We start from the raw sequence: 23,572 nt of genomic DNA on the forward strand, positions 1-23,572 counted from the left end.
CTTTCCTCCTGCCCCCACCCTCCTATAACCACAAACTTCTGCCCCACATTCTAATACTGCATTTTTAAAACTATTCCAACCCTCTTCAACCCTCCCACTACTCATCTTTGCACTAGCCCACCTTTCTGCCAATAGTCGCTTATATCTCGCCAGAACTTCCTCCTCCCTTAGTTTATACACTTTCACCTCCCTCTTACTTCTTGTTGCCACCTTCCTCTTTTCCCATCTACCTCTTACTCTAACTGTAGCTACAACTAAATAATGATCTGATATATCAGTTGCCCCTCTATAAACATGTACATCCTGGAGCCTACCCATCAACCTTTTATCCACCAATACATAATCTAACAAAAAATCTAATCTAACAAAAAATATTTACCAATAATCATATATGGTAAGCCCAAGCCATGTACTGGAAATAAATCACTATGTCTGACTTTATTGGGTTATCCTAGGTTCTCTACACATGCTGCTATGTATGATAATCTATGTAACTGTATTTGTGTATACAGTAGGGCCCCACTTATATGGCAGGTTAGGCTCCAGGCTACCGCTGTAAAGTGGAACAACCTATTTTCCACTTATAAATGCATATAAATACTAAATAACAAGTTTACACTAACATATATTAAGTTAGCAATAGAACTAGGCATTAAAAACAATAAAAAAGTAAAATACACATATAGTACACTCATTACTTACCTTAAAATATTTGTAGTCTTAATCTAGGGTGAAATGAGTAATATTTCTTGTAAGAAATCAAGTGTGGTATGTATGGTAGCCAGCCAGGCTACCATACAAGGCCACCCCACCCACACATAATATTCTATGACATTTAAGCATTCCAGAGCGATAAAATGCATATAGAGTTCACTCATTACTTACCTTAAAATATTTGTAGTCTTAATGAGAGGGAGAGAGAGAGAGAGAGAATGAGTACATGAGAGAGGACAGGCGTGGAGTTATGTAAACCAGGCATACGTGAGTTTTGTAAACAAACAAGGTGAACACATCTGGTTTGTGTATAAATTATATTGTGTACAAGTTGTCTCTACGTTGATACGGTAGAATAAATAAAGAAGAACACTCCCATTCTCATGTAACACCATTTTTAGAAGAAATGACACTCTGAGTGAAGGCATACGAAAGGAATAATTTTCTACAGTTACCCTCCACTAACACATTTTTCTCTGATGTTGGACTAGACAAAACGTAATTTTTGCCTTCACTCGTACAAGTCGTCTGACTACCACATCTCGTATTTATGTTAATTTAATCTACTGTGGGGTGTATTTATCATCTTCATATGTTATGTATCATGTTTACTATATAATCTTGAAAAAATATCATAGATGGATTAATGAAAATGAGCATATTAACATAATATATGACATTTCATGAGACTTGGTGCTTATTATCGAGTACAGTGGACCCCCGGTTTACGATATTATTTCATTCCAGAAGTATGTTCAGGTGCCAGTACTGACCGAATTTGTTCCCATAAGGAATATTGTGAATTAGATTAGTCCATTTCAGACCCCCAAACATACACATACAAACGCACTTACATGAATACACTTACATAATTGGTCGCATTGCGAGCTGATCGTAAAGCGGGGGTCCACTGTATTATTATCATCATTACGTAGTAACATTATTATCATTACTAACATTATTATTATAATTACTAACATGGTGCTTACGGAGCTCACGGAGAATGTAAAGAAACTGGGTGGGGCATGTTGACCATATTAGAAAGTCACGTGGGGGGAGCCGTATAGCGATTTTTGGTCATAATTTGAAATGTCCGTATTAGTGGAATGCAGTAAAGTGAAACACCATAAAGCAGGGCCCTACTGTACCCGAATAAACTTACTTACTTACAATGCTGGGTGGATGTTGTGGCATTCGCTGCGCCAACTAGTGGTGGCGTATCTGAAGCTCACTCGTAACTCAGATTTTGCCTTGCAACTCAAAGTAAAAAATCAACTGAGTGACGGCTCGTAACTTAGAAAACTCATAAGTTGGGGCACTCGCAAGTCAAGGTATCACTGTATACGACATTTAATGCAAGATTATTATTATTAATATGGTGTCAAGAGCTGAGAGAATCTTAGCGATTTTAATATGTACCTGCACGCCAGCACAGTGCATAAGTATACACCTACCATCCGACTTACGACCGAGTTCGGTTCCGAGAAACCGGTCGTAAGTCGAAATGGTCATAAGTCGAACTTTACTATTGAATATCAACAAAACATTTTTGTAATGACTTTATTTTATTGTTTTATTTTGGTATTTCATGTAGGTAGTAGGTTGGTAGACAGCAACCACCCAGGGAAGTACTACCGTCCTGCCAGATGACTGTGAAACAGAAACCTGTAACTGTTTTGCATGATGGTAGGATTGCTGGTTTCTTTTTCTGTCTCATAAACATGCTAGATAACAGGGATATCTTGATACTCCTACTTACACTTTGGTCACACTTCACAGACATGCACATGCATATATATATACATACATCTAGATTTTTCTTTTACTAAATAGCTCTTGTTCTTCTTTATTTCTTCTATTGTCCATGGGGAAGTGGAAAAGAATCTTTCCTCCGTAAGCCATGCGTGTCGTATGAGGCGACTAAAATGCCGGGAGCAATGGGCTAGTAACCCCTTCTCCTGTAGACATTTACTAAAAAAGAGAAGAAAAACTTTATAAAACTGGGATGCTTGAATGTGCGTGGATGTAGTGCAGATGACAAGAAACAGATGATTGCTGATGTTATGAATGAAAAGAAGTTGGATGTCCTGGCCCCTAAGTGAAACAAAGCTGAAGGGGGTAGGGGAGTTTCGGTGGGGGGAAATAAATGGGATTAAATCTGGAGTATCTGAGAGAGTTAGAGCAAAGGAAGGGGTAGCAGTAATGTTGAAGGATCAGTTATGGAAGGAGAAAAGAGAATATGAATGTGTAAATTCAAGAATTATGTGGATTAAAGTAAAGGTTGGATGCAAAAAGTGGGTCATAATAAGCGTGTATGCACCTGGAGAAGAGAGGAATGTAGAGGAGATAGAGAGATTTTGGGAGATGTTAAGTGAATGTATAGGAGCCTTTGAACCAAGTGAGAGAGTAATTGTGGTAGGGGACCTGAATGCTAAAGTAGGAGAAACTTTTAGACAGGGTGTGGTAGGTAAGTTTGGGGTGCCAGGTGTAAATGATAATGGGAGCCCTTTGATTGAACTTTGTATAGAAAGGGGTTTACTTATAGGTAATACATATTTTAAAAAAAAGAGGATAAATAAGTATACAAGATAGGATGTAGGGCGAAATGACAGTAGTTTGTTGGATTATGTATTGGTAGATAAAAGAGTGTTGAGTAGACTTCAGGATGTACATGTTTATAGCGGGGCCACAGATATATCAGATCACTTTCTAGTTGTAGCTACACTGAGAGTAAAAGGTAGATGGGATACAAGGAGAATAGAAGCATCAGGGAAGAGAGAGGTGAAGGTTTATAAACTAAAAGAGGAGGCAGTTAGGGTAAGATATAAACAGCTATTGGAGGATAGATGGGCTAATGAGAGCATAGGCAATGGGGTCAAAGAGGTATGGGGTAGGTATGCAGTGTTAGAGTGTTCAGCAGAAGTTTGTGGTTACAGGAAAGTGGGTGCAGGAAAGAGGAGCGATTGGTGGAATGATGATGTAAAGAGAGTAGTAAGGGAGAAAAAGTTAGCATATGAGAAGTTTTTACAAAGTAGAAGTGATGCAAGGAGGGAAGAGTATATGGAGAAAAAGAGAGAGGTTAAGAGAGTGGTGAAGCAATGTAAAAAGAGAGCAAATGAGAGAGTGGGTGAGATGTTATCAACAAATTTTGTTGAAAGTAAGAAAAAGTTTTGGAGTGAGATTAACAAGTTAAGGAAGCCTAGAGAACAAATGGATTTGTCAGTTAAAAATAGGAGAGGAGAGTTATTAAATGGAGAGTTAGAGGTATTTGGAAGATGGAGGGAATATTTTGAGGAATTGTTAAATGTTGATGAAGTTAGGGAAGCTGTGATTTCATGTATAGGGCAAGGAGGAATAACATCTTGTAGGAGTGAGGAAGAGCCAGTTGTGAGTGTGGGGGAAGTTCGTGAGGCAGTAGGTAAAATGAAAGGGGGTAAGGCAGCCGGGATTGATGGGATAAAGATAGAAATGTTAAAAGCAGGTGGGGATATAGTTTTGGAGTGGTTGGTGCAATTATTTAATAAATGTATGGAAGAGGGTAAGGTACCTAGGGATTGGCAGAGAGCATGCATAGTTCCTTTGTATAAAGGCAAAGGGGATAAAAGAGAGTGCAAAAATTATAGGGGGATAAGTCTGTTGAGTATACCTGGTAAAGTGTATGGTAGAGTTATTATTGAAAGAATTAAGAGTAAGATGGAAAATAGGATAGCAGATGAACAAGGAAGCTTTAGGAAAGGTAGGGGGTGTGTGGACCAGGTGTTTACAGTGAAACATATAAGTGAACAGTATTTAGATAAGGCTAAAGAGGTCTTTGTGGAATTTATGGATTTGGAAAAGGCGTATGACAGGGTGGATAGGGGAGCAATGTGGCAGATGTTGCAGGTGTATGGTGTAGGAGGTAGGTTACTGAAAGCAGTGAAGAGTTTTTATGAGGATAGTGAGGCTCAAGTTAGAGTATGTAGGAAAGAGGGAAATTATTTCCCAGTAAAAGTAGGCCTTAGACAAGGATGTGTGATGTCACTGTGGTTGTTTAATATATTTATAGATGGGGTTGTAAGAGAAGTAAATGCGAGGGTCTTGGCAAGAGGCGTGGAGTTAAAAGACAAAGAATCACACATAAAGTGGGAGTTGTCACAGTTGCTCTTTGCTGATGACACTGTGCTCTTGGGAGATTCTGAAGAGAAGTTGCAGAGATTGGTGGATGAATTTGGTAGGGTATGCAAAAGAAGAAAATTAAAAGTGAATACAGGAAAGAGTAAGGTTATGAGGATAACAAAAAGATTAGGTTATGAAAGATTGGATATCAGATTGGAGGGAGAGAGTATGGAGGAGGTGAATGTATTCAGATATTTGGGAGTGGACGTGTCAGCGGATGGGTCTATGAAAGATGAGGTGAATGATAGAATTGATGAGGGGGGAAAGGGTGAGTGGTGCACTTAGGAGTCTGTGGAGACAAAGAACTTTGTCCTTGGAGGCAAAGAGGGGAATGTATGAGAGTATAGTTTTACCAACGCTCTTATATGGGTGTGAAGCATGGGTGATGAATGTTGCAGCGAGGAGAAGGCTGGAGGCAGTGGAGATGTCATGTTTGAGGGCAATGTGTGGTGTGAATATAATGCAGAGAATTCGTAGTTTGGAAGTTATTAGGAGGTGCGGGATTACCAAAACTGTTGTCCACAGGGCTGAGGAAGGGTTGTTGAGGTGGTTTGGACATGTAGAGAGAATGGAGCAAAACAGAATGACTTCAAGAGTGTATCAGTCTGTAGTGGAAGGAAGGCGGGGTAGGGGTCGGCCTAGGAAAGGTTGGAGGGAGGGGGTAAAGGAGGTTTTGTGTGCGAGGGGCTTGGACTTCCAGCAGGCATGCGTGAGCGTGTTTGATAGGAGTGAATGGAGACAAATGGTTTTTTTTAATACTTGACGTGCTGTTGGAGTGTGAGCAAAGTAACATTTATGAAGGGGTTCAGGGAAACCGGCAGGCCGGACTTGAGTCCTGGAGATGGGAAGTACAGTGCCTGCACTCTGAAGGAGGGGTGTTAATGTTGCAGTTTAAAAACTGTAGTGTAAAGCACCCTTCTGGCAAGACAGTGATGGAGTGAATGAAGGCGAAAGTTTTTCTTTTTCGGGCCACCCTGCCTTGGTGGGAATCGGCCAGTGTGATAATAATAATACAATAATAATAATAATAATAATGTTTTACTTTACTTTTTATGCTATTAGTACTGTATTTTATACTGTAAGGTTTACCTGGAGTTTACCTGGAGAGAGTTCCGGGGGTCAACGCCCCCGTGGCCCGGTCTGTGACCAGGCCTCCTGGTGGATCAGAGCCTGATCAACCAGGCTGTTGCTGCTGGCTGCACGCAAACCAACGTACGAGCCACAGCCCGGCTGATCCGGAACTGACTTTAGGTGCTTGTCCAGTGCCAGCTTGAAGACTGCCAGGGGTCTGTTGGTAATCCCCCTTATGTGTGTAGGATAAACACTGTGTACAACACAAATAGTTGTTTATTTCCCAGAAATTTGGCATAAAAAACACGGTCGCAAGTCGAGTGGTCGTAAGTCGAGCAGGTCGTAAGTCGGATGGTAGGTGTATTTAGATATAGGTACACATAAGGAGGATTATCAAAGTACATATAAAATATGCAATAACTTTAAAACGCTTGAAATTCTGGAAAGTTTCCAGACATAATAGAGATACGTGGTCATGGAGAACGTAAACAAACCAAGTGGTGCGCAACGTATTAGAAAGACGGGAGCCGTATAACAAGTTTTGGTCATAATTTGAAACTGCTGTATTAGTGGAACACCATAAGGTGAAACGTCATAAAGCGGGGCCCTACTGCATAGAAAATTAAACTGCAATATAAACCCTCCTTTCAAACTTGATAGCTACAACAAAACACACAGGCATAACACAAGGCACAATACTCTCTTTGACATCCCTCGTGTCTGTCTCACCCTACGCAAAAATGAAATGCAAATAAAGGACCCTAAGATGTGAAATTCATTGCCTGAACCAGCAAAAAGGCCCTGTCTGCCAACACATATTAAATCATTCAGCCAATTTGAAACTACTTAAGAAATTCCAAAAAACTTTAGGACAGCTAGCTCTATATAAAATAATAATACACCCTTAAAAGTATACTGTTTTAACACTAAGTTGTACTAACTGTAATACTGTTATTTTTTTTTACTACTTCTCTACTATAATCTTATTTATTATAATATTTTGGCTAGCTCTCTACTGTAATATAATGAATAATTAAAATTTACCACTCCATAACCCATGTCTAGTTTTAGTAGTCTGTAAGCATTGATTAGTGTGCCCGAAATGCTCAAGCATGTTAGTGGCTTTCTTTGTACTTAACAACATTTTATAAAATGTAAAGTATACATTGTAACCTTTACAAAGAAATAAAAATTTGTATTTGTATATCTTCCTAACAAATAAAACAGTGTAGCGAAAAAATTTGATTTTTGCCCATTTCCTGAGGACAGTTTAACCCCCTTCATCCCCAGTCTGTTTCAAGGGTTTTCAATAGGTCTGATTTAATTGTCAGTTTGGATTCAGACCAAAAGAAATAAATGATGCAATAACAAAAAAAAAATTAAACTATGCAATCACCACACACACCCATTCTCTCATATCTAGGCCAAAATTTACCGCTCACAGCTTATCTGAGGGAGCCGAGCTCATTGTATAGAAGTACATGAGGGCCCCAGGCCTCAATGACATAGTTCTACATGATGGCCACTGAAATGGCATTAAATGTTGAAGACTTCTGAATTTATCAAATTCAGACACATTACAAATAATACATTTATTATAATGGTATAAAAAACTGACCACCTTACCTTGATGTCTTGAAACCGAGTGAAAAGCTCTGCTATGGCTTCCTGAGCATTGAGTAATGATGCACGTCCATCCTGAAATATTACAGCATATTAAGCATAAAAATTGCAATTCTGCACAGAATTTGGTGAACCACAAGAAACAGAACCTACCACCCATAAGGACTATATCACACTTTTTACCTCAATATGTCTCCTTCTGCCTGTTTTTTTTTCCTATGATTCCAATTTTATATACTGAAAAATCAACCCAGATATCAGTTAGCTAGTGCTATCCATGTAACAACCAAAGCAGACACAGTTGACTTGGGGAGGTGGTGGTTTCGATAGTTCACCATCATGTGCCACAACTATTGGACCAAACCACGGATCTTTGCTCTAATTGCCTTGAGTGGGAGGAGTAGTCTTAATATTAAGCCTGTCACTCTAGCTCTGTTTGCCTCTTCATCTGCTTTTTCATTACCTGGTGTCTCCTTGTGCCTTGATTTTCATTCAAACACTACCTGACTGACCCCTATAACATCAAGAGGATTTAAGTATTAAGTGTGAAACACAATACTTTAAGTATTAAGTGTGTTGAATGTCATTAATGCTCTGCAGGACTGTAGCATACAGTTCTGCATTACATATTTTAGAGGACGAAGGCAAACAGTATCTCTCACAACATTCCTCAGTCACATACACACTAGCCATCTCATCCCCCACTCTTGAGCAGGGAATAAGATGGTAAAGTTCTGGGACTGGAGCTCCCAGAGCTTTGCTTGTGTTATCTCCATATGTCCTTTGTGCCCATTTGAAGTGAAAATCGAAAGTATCATCCTGAACATGCTCCCTATTATTACTATTTTTTCCATGTCTTCTATCCATCCTTGTGGTACAGTGACACATTCCAGGCCATCACAGTCAGTAGATGATGCAATCAAAGGGTGTGAAATTCACGAGAGAAAGTTGTCATTTATTGCTGCACTTGTAGGATCTCCCTATGCCTACTGAGAGGACATATCACCTCAGCCTCCAGTTATTTGGAATCTCTCTCTTCGAGTGTTTCCAGAATTGTTCAAATACAGTAGAACCTCTACTTACGAGTGCATCCACGTGCGAGTTTTCCAGATACGAGCAGCTGCTCGGTCGAGTAGTGAAAGTGGTGGGTGGAGTACTGGTAGTGGTGGGTGGAGTACTGGTAGTGGTGGGTGGAGTAGTGAGGGTGGTGGATGGAGTAGTGATAATGGTGGGTGGAGTAGAGATGGTGGTGGGTGGAGTAGAGATGGTGGTGGGTGGAGTAGTAGTAGTGAAGATGGTGGGTGGCGCAGAGATGGTGGTGGGTGGAGTAGTGAGAGTGGTGGATGATGTAGTGATAATGGTGGGTGGAGTAGATATGGTGGTGGGTGGAGTAGTGAGGGTGGTGGGTATAATAGAGATGGCGGTGGGTGGCGTATACAATATTTCTTATTTTTCCTGGGGGCTGGAACTGATTAATGGCATTTCAATTAATTTCAATGAGGAAAATTTATTTGATAAATGAGCAAACTGAATTATGAGCTTGGTCATAGAACTGTATTTTTGAATGTTCATACAGTAGTATACTGTATACTGAAATAAACAGAATAGAGGAAATCAGCTCTAATATATATTATTTAGGTATGAATACTGGTCAGAGAGCCCGTCGTAAGTCCAAGGCGTTGGTAAACGAGTGCATCGCTAAGTGAGGAGAGGCTGTACATTATTATGTATCTTTCTTGCCTGCGTTCCAAGGAGTAAAGGTCAAAGGACTTCAATCCTTCCCAGTAATTCAGGTGCTTTTGGCACTTATACATGCAGTGAATGTTCTCTGTATATTCTCCAGGTCTACAAGGGGCCATTAGTGTACAGCAATATTCCAGCCTAGAGAGAACAATCGATTTGAAGAGAATCATCATTGGCTTGGCATCCCTAGTTTTGAAGATTCTTATTATCCAGCCTATCATTTTCCTAGCAGATGTGGTAGATACACTGCTGTGATCTTTCAAAGTGAGATCCTCTGACATTATCACTCCCAGGTCCCTCACATTAGTTTTTCGCTATAAAGTGTGACTGGAAATTTGTTTTATACTCCGATACAGTTTTTATTCACTTTAGTTGTCTATAGCGTAGTAATTTAAATTTTCTTCCTTGAACTTCATATTGTTTTCTGACACCCATTTAAAGGCTTACTTCATGTCCGCTTGGAGGTTTGCAGTGTTCTCAATGGATGACACTGTCATGTAAATTCTGGTATCGTCAGCAAAGGAGGACACAGTGGTGTGATGCGGGTTCGCTGGTGCTGTCCCGGCCCGGGCCTTTTCCAGGTGGTGACCCTGGCAGCGGTGCTGTGGCTTACATATCTGTCTGTCAGATATGAAGATGAGGAAAAGGGAGGGGGTGGAGCAAATACTGTACCTTGTGGAACAGTGCTTTTCGCTATAGCCTCCTCTGACTTTACTCTGTTTACTTTTACTCTTTGTTTTCTATTTGTTAAGAAGTTATAGATCCATCTACCAACTTTTCCAGCTATTCCTTTATCATGCATTTTGTGTGCTATTACACCATGATTGCAACTGTTGAAGGCTTTTGCAAACTCTGTGGCTACTACACCTGCATTTTGATTGTTCTCTAGTACATCCAAGACCATGTCATAGTCATCCAGTAGCTGTGAGAGGCAAGAGCAACCTGCTCTAAACCCATGCTGCCCTGGGTTGTGCAACTGTTGAGTATCCAAGTGGTTGGCTATCTTGCTTCATAGAACCCTTTCAAAGATTTTTATGAAGTGGGACATTAGTGCACTTGATCTGTAATTCTTTGCAATTGCTTTACTACCACCCTTTTGGAGTGGGGCTATATCTGTTGTTTTCAGTGATGGTGGGATGACCCCTGCATCCATGCTACTTCTCCAGTTTTTGCACTTCTTGATGAACATGGAGTTCCACGAGTCTGGGCCTGGGGAAGAGTGCATGAGCATGTCAGTTATTGCTTTTCCAAAGTCCTGTGGTGTTAGGATTATATCAGAAATTCTTAAATTAACCAAATTTTGAGTCTTGGTCATAAAAATTAATTTAAGATTGTCGACCTTTAGTCTGATTAATGGTTCACTAAATGCTGAGTCATACTGGGGCTTCAGTATCTCACTCATTTCTTTGTTATCATCTGTGAAGTCCCATCTTATTTAATCCAAGGCCCAATACTGGATGTGATTTTTTCCATAGATTTGGTTTAAGAAATATATTTTTTCAATTTCATTTATGGCTAAGTTCTTTCTGTGTTTCTTGGCTCCTGTACTATTCCTTAATCCTCTGACTGTCGTAAGCCCCTTTCTGAAACTGTCATTCTATGTAGCAAAATTTTTGGAAAAAAAAAATTATTTTTTCTTATGAAATGATAGAGAATCTTTCCCTGATGGTAATGACACCAAAAGTACGAAATTTGGTCGAAAACTCACAGAATTACGGTCCCGCGAAGTTAGCGGTCTCGGCGACATATACGGATCGGCAATTTCGCTGACTTTGAGACCTGTTTTTAGCCAATTCTCTTGTTCCAGTTGATCAAACTCATAGCTATTTCTTTATAACTCTTTTTTTCTATTGACTGAGTACAAGAAACTGCCATTTACCAATTTGAACTACCCAATAAAGTGGTCAGAAATTGGCAATTTGGCCAATTTCACGCAAAGAAGATGCCAATTTTAAAATAGGGTCCAGAATAAACAATGTAGACATTCTTGGCACTAAAATAACACATCCTCTGTTCATTAGTCACGTCTCTAGGGGGGTTGGCCTGTACATTGCAGAGTCACTTGTTTGCACAGAACTGCTTAATGCCTCAAATGACGTAGTGGAAGTTTTAGCAGTAAAGGTCGAGAACCAAAACCTAGTCATTGTGGTAGTCTACAAGCCTCCGGATGCAACATCCCAGCAATTCCAGGAACAGCTGTTAAAAATTGACCACTGTCTGGAAAATCTTCCAGCTCCTGCACCCAACATCTTGCTCCTGGGGGATTTCAACTTAAGGCACCTAAAATGGAGGAATATAGCAAATAATATTGTTGCAGTAATAACACCAGGAGGCAGCTCTGATGAAAACTCACACTCACACGAGCTTTTAAATCTCTGCACAAAATTCAATTTAAACCAGCAAATAATAGAGCCTACTAGACTGGAGAATACACTAGACCTCATCTTCACTAACAATGATGATCTGATAAGAAATGTCACCATATCAAAAACAATATACTCAGATCACAACATAATTGAGGTTCAGACATGTATGCGTGGAGCCCCAGACCGACAAAATGAGACTAGTCACGAGGGAGCATTCACCAAATTCAACTTCAATAACAAAAACATAAAGTGGGACCAAGTAAACCAAGTCCTAACCGATATAAGCTGGGAAGATATACTAAGCAACACAGACCCAAACTTATGCCTAGAACAGATTAACTCGGTGGCACTCGATGTATGCACAAGGCTTATTCCTCTAAGAAAAAGGAGGAGTAGATGTAAAATAGAAAGAGACAGGCGCTCCCTTTACAGGCGACGGAAAAGAATAACAGAGCGGCTAAAAGAGGTCAATATATCTGAAATGCGCAGGGAGACACTGGTCAGAGAAATAGCAAGCATCGAACTTAAGCTAAAAGAATCCTTTAGGAGTCAGGAATCGCGGGAAGAACTAAAAGCCATAAATGAAATCGAAAGAAACCCAAAGTATTTCTTCTCCTATGCCAAATCAAAATCGCCAGACTCATGGAACTCTGTGTTCATCAAGAACTGCAAGAAGCCCCTATCACGAGCCTTTTCCATCCTATGGAGAGGGAGCATGGACACGGGGGTCGTCCCTCAGTTACTAAAAACAACAGACATAGCCCCACTCCACAAAGGGGGCAGTAAAGCAACAGCAAAGAACTACAGACCAATAGCACTAACATCCCATATCATAAAAATCTTTGAAAGGGTCCTAAGAAGCAAGATCACCACCCATCTAGAAACCCATCAGTTACACAACCCAGGGCAACATGGGTTTAGAACAGGTCGCTCCTGTCTGTCTCAACTACTGGATCACTACGACAATGTCCTAAATGCACTAGAAGACAAAAAGAATGCAGATGTAATATATACAGACTTTGCAAAAGCCTTCGAAAAGTGTGACCATGGCGTAATAGCGCACAAAATGCGCGCTAAAGGAATAACAGGAAAAGTTGGTCGATGGATCTATAATTTCCTCACTAACAGAACACAGAGAGTAGTCGTCAACAGAGTAAAGTCCGAGGCAGCTACGGTGAAAAGCTCTGTTCCACAAGGCACAGTACTAGCTCCCATCTTGTTCCTCATCCTCATATCCGACATAGACAAGGATGTCAGCCACAGCACCGTGTCTTCCTTTGCAGATGACACCCGAATCTGCATGACAGTGTCTTCCATTGCAGACACTGCAAGGCTCCAGGCGGACATCAACCAAATCTTTCAGTGGGCTGCAGAAAACAATATGAAGTTCAACGATGAGAAATTTCAATTACTCAGATATGGTAAACATGAGGAAATTAAATCTTCATCAGAGTACAAAACAAATTCTGGCCACAAAATAGAGCGAAACACCAACGTCAAAGACCTGGGAGTGATTATGTCGGAGGATCTCACCTTCAAGGACCATAACATTGTATCAATCGCATCTGCTAGAAAAATGACAGGATGGATAATGAGAACCTTCAAAACTAGGGAGGCCAAGCCCATGATGACACTCTTCAGGTCACTTGTTCTATCTAGGCTGGAATATTGCTGCACTCTAACAGCACCTTTCAAGGCAGGTGAAATTGCCGACCTAGAAAATGTACAGAGAACTTTCACGGCGCGCATAACGGAGATAAAACACCTCAATTACTGGGAGCGCTTGAGGTTTCTAAACCTGTATTCCCTGGAACGCAGGAGGGAGAGATACATGATTATATACACCTGGAAAATCCTAGAGGGACTAGTACCGAACTTGCACACGAAAATCACTCACTACGAAAGCAAAAGACTTGGCAGACGATGCACCATCCCCCCAATGAAAAGCAGGGGTGTCACTAGCACGTTAAGAGACCATACAATAAGTGTCAGGGGACCGAGACTGTTCAACTGCCTCCCAGCACACATAAGGGGGATTACCAACAGACCCCTGGCAGTCTTCAAGCTGGCACTGGACAAGCACCTAAAGTCAGTTCCTGATCAGCCGGGCTGTGGCTCGTACGTTGGTTTGCGTGCAGCCAGCAGCAACAGCCTGGTTGATCAGGCGCTGATCCACCAGGAGGCCTGGTCACAGACCGGGCCGCGGGGGCGTTGACCCCCGAAACTCTCTCCAGGTAAACTCCAGGTAATACAAAAAATACAAAATTTACTGTTATGTAGACTACTGCATTATTGTAAAAATGGTATAAATAGTATCAGTGAACTAGTGAAAGAATGTAAGACTCCCCAGTTGACATGTACTGGACGTGTGGTGTGATTTGCCTACTCTTGAACACTGGTAATAATCGAACATTTCTTGAGTATACCTCAAGAGCTACAGCATTAATTTTTTCAAGGCAAAGGGTCAGATCCTTGTTGTTTAGGATATCTTCCCAGCTTCTTTCATTTAGGACATGGTTAATTTGATCCCACTGTATGCTTCTGTTATTGATGTTGAATTTGGTAAAAACACCCTCATAACTGATCTCATTTTGCTGGTCAGGAGCCCTGCACATACATGTCTGTATTTCTACTATGTTGTGATCTGAGTGTATTATCTTACTGTTATATTTTGTACCAGATCATCATTATTAGTGAAGAGAAGGTCAAGTGTATTTTTCAGTCTTGTTGGTTCCACTATTTGCCAGCTGAAGGTGAATTTGTTGCATAGATTTAATAGCTCATGTGTATGTGAATTATCACTGGAGCTGTCTCATGGATTATCTCTGCTAACACATTATTTGTCACATTTCTCCATTTTAGGTATCTTAAATTGAAATCACCCAGCAACAAAATATCTAGGGCTAGGGTTGGGAGATTTACCAGACTGTAGTCTGGTAAATCTCAAATTCCTCAAATTGTCGGGAAGTTGAATCAAGTGGCTTCTATACAACCACAATAACAAGGTTTGGTTTTCAATATTTACTGCTAAAACTTCAACTACATCTGTGGTGCTCAGTAATTCAGAGCACATGAGCAACTCAAGTGACATATAGGCCAATCCCCACCTTGTTGCCTGTTCTTTCTGTTGCAGCTGAATAAGCTATACCCTGGGATCCATATTTTGTTGTCAAAGTGATCCTTTGTGTGGATCTCTGTGAAAGCCGCAAACATTGCATTTGACTAAGTGAGCAGTCCACTGATGAAAGGCATTTTGTTGTTTGTTGATGGTTTTAGGCCCTGTATATTTGCAAGTACAAATGATGTCATACTGATGTATGTGGGGGGCTTTATTTGGCATTAATATCTGTTGTTCAGGCGTGGGAGCCATTGGCTGTGCCTCCACTCCAGTACTGGTCTGAGGTGTAGTTTGTCTGCCATTTCTTGCCAGCCTTTTTTCCTAAACAACAAGGATCTGACCCTTTGCTTAGAAAAAAATAACTCTGTGGCATATGAAGTATGCTCCAGGCACATTCCCATAAGAAAAAGAAGAGAAGATGTAAACTAGAGAGAGAGAGATGTTCCCTTTACAAGCGAAGGCATAAATCACAGCAGCTGAATGGGGCCAGTATATATAAAATACAGAAGGAGCCACTGGCCAGAGAAATAGAAAATATCGAACCTAAGCTTAAGGAATCATACATTAGCCAAAAGCAGGAAGAATTTAAAGTCATAAATGAAATCGAAAAAGAAAATTTCTTTTCCTATATTGAATCTTGGGCAAAAACCACATCCAGAATTGGGCCCCTGCTTAAACAAGATGAGATTTACACAGATGAGAGCAAAGAAATGAGTGAGATACTGAAGTCCAAAATGACTCGGCATTTAGTGAGCTATTAATCAAACTAAGGGTAGACTATCTCAATGAATAATTTTGACTGAGACCCAAAATTTGATTAATTCAAGAATTTCTGATATAATCCTAACACCACAGGATTTTGAAAAAGCAATAAATGACATGCCCATGCACTCTGCTCTAGGTCCAAACCCGTGAAACTCTGTGTTCATCAAGAACTGCAAGAAACCCCTTTCACATACCTTAAATATTCTATGGAAAGAGAGCATAAACTCAGGGGTCATCCCAGAGTCACTAATAGCAAGAGACATAGCCCCACTCCACAAAGGTGAACTGGGGGCTATATCTCTTGTTTGTAAAGCAACTGCAAAGAATTACAGACAGATAGCACTAATGTCCCACATCATAAAAATATTTGAGAGGGTTTTAAGAAGCAAAATCAACAACCACTTGGATACTCATCAGTTGCACAACCCAGAGAAGCATGGGTTTAGAGCAGGTCACTCCTGCCTCTCACAACTACTGGATCACTATGACATGGTCTGGAAAACAATCAAATTGCAGACGTAGTATATAAAGACTTGGTGAAAGCCTTTAACAAGTGCGACTATGGTGTATAATAGCATACAAAATGCGTGACAAAGGATAACAAGAAACGCTGGTAGATGGCTCTATAACTTCCTAACAAATAGAACATTGAGTAATAGTAAACAAAGTAAAGTCAGAGACAGCTACAGTGAAAAGTTCTGTTTCACAAGGTACAGTACTCGCTCCCATCCTTTTCCTCATGCTCATATCTGACATAGACAGAGATGTAAGCCACAGCACCATGTCCTTTTTTCCTTATACCAAAATTTGAATGACAGTGTCATCCATCAAGGACACTGCAAATCTCCAAGGTGACATTAACCAAGTCTCGAAATGGGTGTCAGAAAACAATATGAAGTTCAATGAAGACAAATTTCAATTACTCCACTACGGAAAACATGAGGAAAGAAAAGTTGGATAGGAATATTAAACAAATTCCAACCACACACTAGAGCAAAAAATTAATGTCAGAGAATCTCACTTTTTAAAGATCACAACAATGTATCTACTACATCTGCTAGGAAAATGATAGGATGGATAAAGAGAACTTTCAAAACTAGGGATGCCAAGCCAATGATAATTCTCTTGAAATCACTTGTTTTCTAATCTTGAATTTTGCTGTACACTAACAGCCCCTTTCAAGGCAAGAGAAATTGCAGACCTGGAGAATATACAGAGAACTTTCACTGCATGTATAAGTACTATAGAGCACCTAAATTACTGGGAACAGTTGAATTCCCTTGACCTGTACTCCTTGGAATGCAGGCAAGAAAGATACATGATAATATACACTTGGAATCCTATAGGGTCTAGTCCCAAATCTGCACACAGAAATCACTTCCTACGAAAGCAAAAAGATTTGGCAGACGTAACATCCACCCCAATGAAAAGCAGGGGTGCTATGAGTGCGCTAAGAGACAATACAATGTCTTCAAAAGGGAGCTGGACAGAGACCTAAAGCCAGTACCTGACCAGCTGGGTTGTGGTTTGTACATTAGTTAGAGTGTGGCCAAAAGTAACAGCCTGGTTGATCAGGCCCTGATCCACTGTGAAGCCTGGTCATGGACCGAGTTGCCAGGGCTTTAACCCTAGGAATACCCTCCAGGTATACTCCAGGTGTAATATACAAGGCCCCATGTTAGCCCTCTGTCCCATTTAACCCCAGTGTATGTCACCACACAGACTCTCTCTCCACCAGGTAAACATCAGCGAGCTTCAAAAGCTGACCAAATATGGAGAAGTAAATAATGTTGCTTGGAATGCAGTACACATTCCACTCTGCTTAGTAATGAAAATCAGTGCAATTGATAAAGGCAATATATTTTAATCATAACCTAAATTTTTGCAAGTCTTCCATGTCATATCAAGTTACTGTTCTTTCAATGCTTGAGTTTTCATCAGAGTATTGTGCAGTAGAACCCCCGTATCCACAGATTAAGTTTCCTTAGTTTCAGTTATCCAGGGTTTACTGTGGCCCCCCCCCAAAAAAAAAAAGCCTTAATTTTGATTAATAATGTTCAAAGCCTAAGAGAAGCCATGAAGTGCCTCCCATCAATTAAAAAGTGCTAATTCTCCACTTACTGTGTGTAAATTATCAATTAAACTTCATCATAGGTATGTATGTAAATGAAAAATGACTTATACATAGGGTTCACTACTATCCACAATTTTGGGTATGCATGGTAGGTCTTGGAACACATCCCATATGGATACTGGGGACTACTGTATTTTAAACCCTTACCTGATCAACATTAGTAAGTGACCTAACAACTGTCCTAATTTGGTCATCAGTGGAAGCAATTTTTAACCTCATCTCCTCCAGTACATCATCAATATGGTGGAGAGACTGCTCAGCTGGGAACCGTGTATTGATGTACTCTACTGTATTAAAATCTGGGGCATCAAAAGGATCATCACTCGGAAGAATCTGAAAAACAAAAATCTGATTAACAGAGCATCAAATAATATCACACAAAATATAACAATAATAATAACAATATCATGGACCAACTCCTATCACACTTCCATTCTCATTTCTGCCTGTTCTATTTCCAGCTTTTGCTCTCAAGGTTCACCACCTACACTGTAGCTACCTTTTATATCGTTTCTGTCAATTCAACTTTAACAGTTTTCTTACCAAATGCATTCATACTGTGTGTATGCAAGGTGATAAAAGTAACAAAAATACTGGTAATGAAAGATTGGATATCAGATTGGAAGGAGCATGGAGGAAGTAAATGTATTCAGATATTTGGGAGTGGACTTGGCAGTGGATGGGTCTCTGAAAGATGAGGTGAACCAATGGAAAGACAAGGAAAACAAGGTGGGTGGTGCACTGAGGCATCTGTGGAGAAAAAGTCCATTATCAATGAAGGCAAAAAGGTTGTATGCACTATAAAATGTAAACTAATATAATTTTTTACAGCTGGAAACCATGTATTGATGTACTCTACTGTATTAAAATCTGGGGCATCAAAACAATCATCACTTGGGAGAATCTGAAAAAAACAAAAATCTGATTAACAGAACATCAAATATTATTACACATAAAATATAATAATAATAATAATAATAATAATAATAATAATAATAATAATAATAATAATAATAATAATAATATTTTTTTATTATCACACTGGCCGATTCCCACCAAGGCAGGGTGGCCCGAAAAAGAAAAACTTTCACCATCATTCACTCCATCACTGTCTTGCCAGAAGGGTGCTTTACACTACAGTTTTTAAACTGCAACATTAACACCCCTCCTTCAGAGTGCAGGCACTGTACTTCCCATCTCCAGGACTCAAGTCCGGCCTGCCGGTTTCCCTGAATCCCTTCATAAATGTTACTTTGCTCACACTCCAACAGCGCTTCAAGTATTAAAAACCATTTGTCTCCATTCACTCCTATCAAACACGCTCACGCATGCCTGCTGGAAGTCCAAGCCCCTCGCACACAAAACCTCCTTTACCAGCGACAGTATGAAAACGACATAGCATCGAAAGTCAAATCTGACCCGAAACTGCTGTATAGCCACATTAGGAGGAAGACAACAGTCAAGGACCAGGTGATAAGGCTGAGGAAAGAAGGTGGAGAACTCACAAGAAATGATCAAGAGGTATGTGAGGAGCTCAACACGAGATTTAAGGAAGTATTTACAGTAGAGACAGGAAGGCCTCTGGGGGGACAGACCACATGAGGACACCAGCAAGGAATACACCAACAATTATTGGACGACATACATACAGATGAGGAGGAGGTGAAGAAACTGCTAAGGGACATAGATACCTCAAAGGCAATAGGACCGGACATCATCTCCCCGTGGGTCCTTAGAGAGGGAGCAGATATGTTGTGCGTGCCACTTACCACAATCTTCAACACGTCCCTGGAAACTGGGCAACTACCTGAGGTATGGAAGACTGCAAATGTAGTTCCCATTTTTAAAAAAGGAGACAGAAAAGAGGCACTAAACTATAGACCTGTGTCATTGACGTGTATAGTATGCAAAGTTATGAAGAAGATTATCAGGAGGAGAGTGGTGGAGCACCTGGAACGAAACAAGAGTATAAATGCCAACCAGCACGGATTCATGGAAGGCAAATCCTGTGTCACAAACCTTCTGGAGTTTTATGATAACAGAAGTAAGACACGAGAGAGAGGGGTGGGTTGATTGCATCTTCTTGGACTGCAAGAAGGCCTTTGACACAGTTCCTCACAAGAGATTAGTGCAGAAGCTAGAGCATCAGGCGCATATAACAGGAAGGGCACTGCAATGGATCAGAGAATACCTGACAGGGAGGCAACAACGAGTCATGGTACGTAATGATGTATCACAGTGGGCACCTGTGACGAGCGGGGTCCCACAGGGGTCGGTCCTAGGACCAGTACTATTTTTGGTATATGTGAACGACATGATGGAAGGGTTAGACTCAGAAGTGTCCCTGTTTGCAGATGATGTGAAGTTAATGAAGAGAATTAAATCAGATGAGGACCAGGCAGGACTTCAAAGAGACCTGGACAGACTGGACACCTGGTCTAGCAAATGGCTTCTCGAATTTAATCCTGCCAAATGCAAAGTCATAAAGATAGGGAAAGGGCACAGAAGACCACAGACAGAGTATAGGCTAGGTGGCCAAAGACTGCAAACCTCACTCAAGGAGAAAGATCTTGGGGTGAGTATAACACCGAGCATATCTCCGGACGCACACATCAACCAGATAACTGCTGCAGCATATGGGCGCCTGGCAAACCTGAGAACAGCATTCCGATACCTTAGTAAGGAATCGTTCAAGTCACTGTACACCGTGTATGTCAGGCCCATACTGGAGTATGCAGCACCTGTTTGGAACCCGCACTTGATAAAGCACGTCAAGAAACTAGAGAAAGTACAAAGGTTTGCGACAAGGTTAGTTCCAGAGCTAAGGGGAATGTCCTATGAAGAAAGATTAAGGGAAATCGGCCTGACGACACTGGAGGACAGGAGCGTCAGGGGAGACATGATAACGACATATAAAATACTGCGTGGAATAGACAAGGTGGACAAAGACAGGATGTTCCAGGGAGGGGACACAGAAACAAGAGGCCACAATTGGAAGTTGAAGACACAAATGAGTCAGAGAGATATTAGGAAGTATTTCTTCAGTCATAGAGTTGTCAGGCAGTGGAATAGCCTAGAAAATGACATAGTGGAGGCAGGAACCATACACAGTTTTAAGACGAGATTTGATAAAGCTCAGGGAGCGGGGAGAGAGAGGGCCCAGTAGCAACTGGAGAAGAGGCGGGGCCAGGAGCTAAGACTCGACCCCTGCAACCACAAATAGATGAGTACATATAGGTGAGTACCCCCTCCCTCCAACCTTTCCTAGGCCGACCCCTACCCCGCCTTCCTTCCACTACAGACTGATGCACTCTTGAAGTCATTCTGTTTCGCTCCATTCTCTCTACATGTCCGAACCACCTCAACAACCCTTCCTCAGCCCTCTGGACAACAGTTTTGGTAATCCCGCACCTCCTTCTAACTTCCAAACTACGAATTCTCTGCATTATATTCACACCACACATTGCCCTCAGACATGACATCTCCACTGCCTCCAGCCTTCTCCTCGCTGCAACATTCATCACCCATGCTTCATACCCATATAAGAGTGTTGGTAAAACTATACTCTCATACATTCCCCTCTTTGCCTCCAAGGACAAAGTTCTTTGTCTCCACAGACTCCTAAGTGCACCACTCACCCTTTTCCCCTCATCAATTCATTACCTGTAAATATAAAAGAAACACTACCTGTTTACAAATTCAAGTCTCTTCTCAAAGATCACTTACTCACCCAAAACCAAATAAATACTGAATAACTGAACCTTATAAATTGTATATCTTAAATGTTTCTCACAATTATATCACATAAATGTTAAACCTAAAACCCAATCTAACAGAATACTCCATTCGACAGAATGTACAGCAATGCATGCAACCATATGACCTGTCTTTGTAATACTCATTTGTGCTTTATAGTTATCTGTTTACAATAATGTCTTATCACTGATTTCATCACTGCTTAGTTAATCTTAAGTTAATTTTAAGCCAGCCCGTAATGCTATGCATATAAGTGGCTTTGACATGCTGCTCTTACCTGTATTTTTTTGTACCTCTGTATGTATGCTCAAATTACTAAATAAATAAATAAATAAATAAATCTTTCATAGACTCATCCGCTGACACGTCCACTCCCAAATACCTGAATACATTCACCTCCTCTATACTCTCTCCTTCCAATCTGATATCCAATCTTTCATCACCTTATCTTTTTGTTATCCTCATAACCTTACTCTTTCCTGTATTCACTTTTAATTTTCTTCTTTTGCATACCCTACCAAAATTCATCCACCAATCTCTGCAACTTCTCTTCAGAATCTCCCAAGAGCACAGTGTCATCAGTAAAGAGCAACTGTGACAACTCCCACTTTATGTGTGATTCTTTATCTTTTAACTCCACGCCTCTTGCTAAGACCCTCGCATTTACTTCTCTTACAACCCCATCTATAAATATATTAAACAACCACGGTGACATCACACATCCTTGTCTAAGGCCTACTTTTACTGGGAAATAATTTCCTTCTTTCCTACATACTCTAACTTGAGCCTCACTATACTCGTAAAAACTCTTCACTGCTTTCAGTAACCTACCTCCTATACCATACACCTGCAACATCTGCCACATTGCCCCCCTATCCACCCTGTCATACGCCTTTTCCAAATCCATAAATGCCACAAAGACCTCTTTAGCCTTATCTAAATACTGTTCACTTATATGTTTCACTGTAAACACCTGGTCCACACACCCCCTACCTTTCCTAAAGCCTCCTTGTTCATCTGCTGTCCTATTCTCCGTCTTACTCTTAATTCTTTCAATAATAACTCTACCATACACTTTACCAGGTATACTCAACAGACTTATCCCCCTATAATTTTTGCACTCTCTTTTGTCCCCTTTGCCTTTATACAAAGGAACTATGCATGCTCTCTGCCAATCCCTAGGTACCTTACCCTCTTCCATACATTTATTAAATAATTGCACCAACCACTCCAAAACTATATCCCCACCTGCTTTTAACATTTCTATCTTTATCCCATCAATCCCGGCTGCCTTACCCCCTTTCATTTTACCTACTGCCTCACGAACTTCCCCCACACTCACAACTGGCTCTTCCTCACTCCTACAAGATGTTATTCCTCCTTGCCCTAGTACCGAACTTGCACATGAAAATCACTCACTACGAAAGCAAAAGACTTGGCAGACGATGCACCATCCCCCCAATGAAAAGCAGGGGTGTCACTAGCACGTTAAGAGACCATACAGTAAGTGTCAGGGGCCCAAGACTGTTCAACTGCCTCCCAGCACACATAAGGGGGATTACCAACAGACCCCTGGCAGTCTTCAAGCTGGCACTGGACAAGCACCTAAAGTCAGTTCCTGATCAGCCGGGCTGTGGCTCGTACGTTGGTTTGCGTGCAGCCAGCAGCAACAGCCTGGTTGATCAGGCTCTGATCCACCAGGAGGCCTGGTCACAGACCGGGCCGCGGGGGCGTTGACCCCCGGAACTCTCTCCAGGTAAACATGAAATTACAGCTTCCCTATCTTCATCAACATTTAACAATTCCTCAAAATATTCCCTCCATCTTCCCAATACCTCTAACTCTCCATTTAATAACTCTCCTCTCCTATTTTTAACTGACAAATCCATTTGTTCTCTAGGCTTCCTTAACTTGCTAATTTCACTCCAAAACTTTTTCTTATTTCAACAAAATTTGTTGATAACATCTCACCCACTCTCTCATTTGCTCTCTTTTTACATTGCTTCACCACTCTCTTTACCTCTCTCTTTTTCTCCATATACTCTTCCCTCCTTGCATCACTTCTTTGTAAAAACTTCTCATATGCTAACTTTTTCTCCCTTACTACTCTCTTTACATCATCATTCC

At 40.8% G+C, this 23,572-nt stretch overlaps 1 protein-coding gene across 3 annotated transcripts in view; it reads right to left on the minus strand.

The window, feature by feature from the left end:
* The window catches only part of Vps53 (vacuolar protein sorting 53), a 236,088-nt gene that overhangs the window by 196,674 nt on the left and 15,842 nt on the right, over positions 1-23,572 (minus strand). For all 3 annotated transcript variants that reach the window (XM_070083203.1, XM_070083262.1, XM_070083315.1), the window contains 2 exons: positions 17,837-18,022; positions 7,567-7,638 (listed from right to left, as the gene is read on the minus strand). In XM_070083203.1, the coding sequence (XP_069939304.1) occupies positions 7,567-7,638; positions 17,837-18,022 (258 nt within the window). The remainder of the gene's footprint in view (positions 1-7,566; positions 7,639-17,836; positions 18,023-23,572) is intronic.

This window comes from Cherax quadricarinatus, chromosome 1 (assembly GCF_038502225.1).
Source record: "Cherax quadricarinatus isolate ZL_2023a chromosome 1, ASM3850222v1, whole genome shotgun sequence".
Taxonomy (NCBI): Eukaryota; Metazoa; Arthropoda; class Malacostraca; order Decapoda; family Parastacidae; genus Cherax; species Cherax quadricarinatus.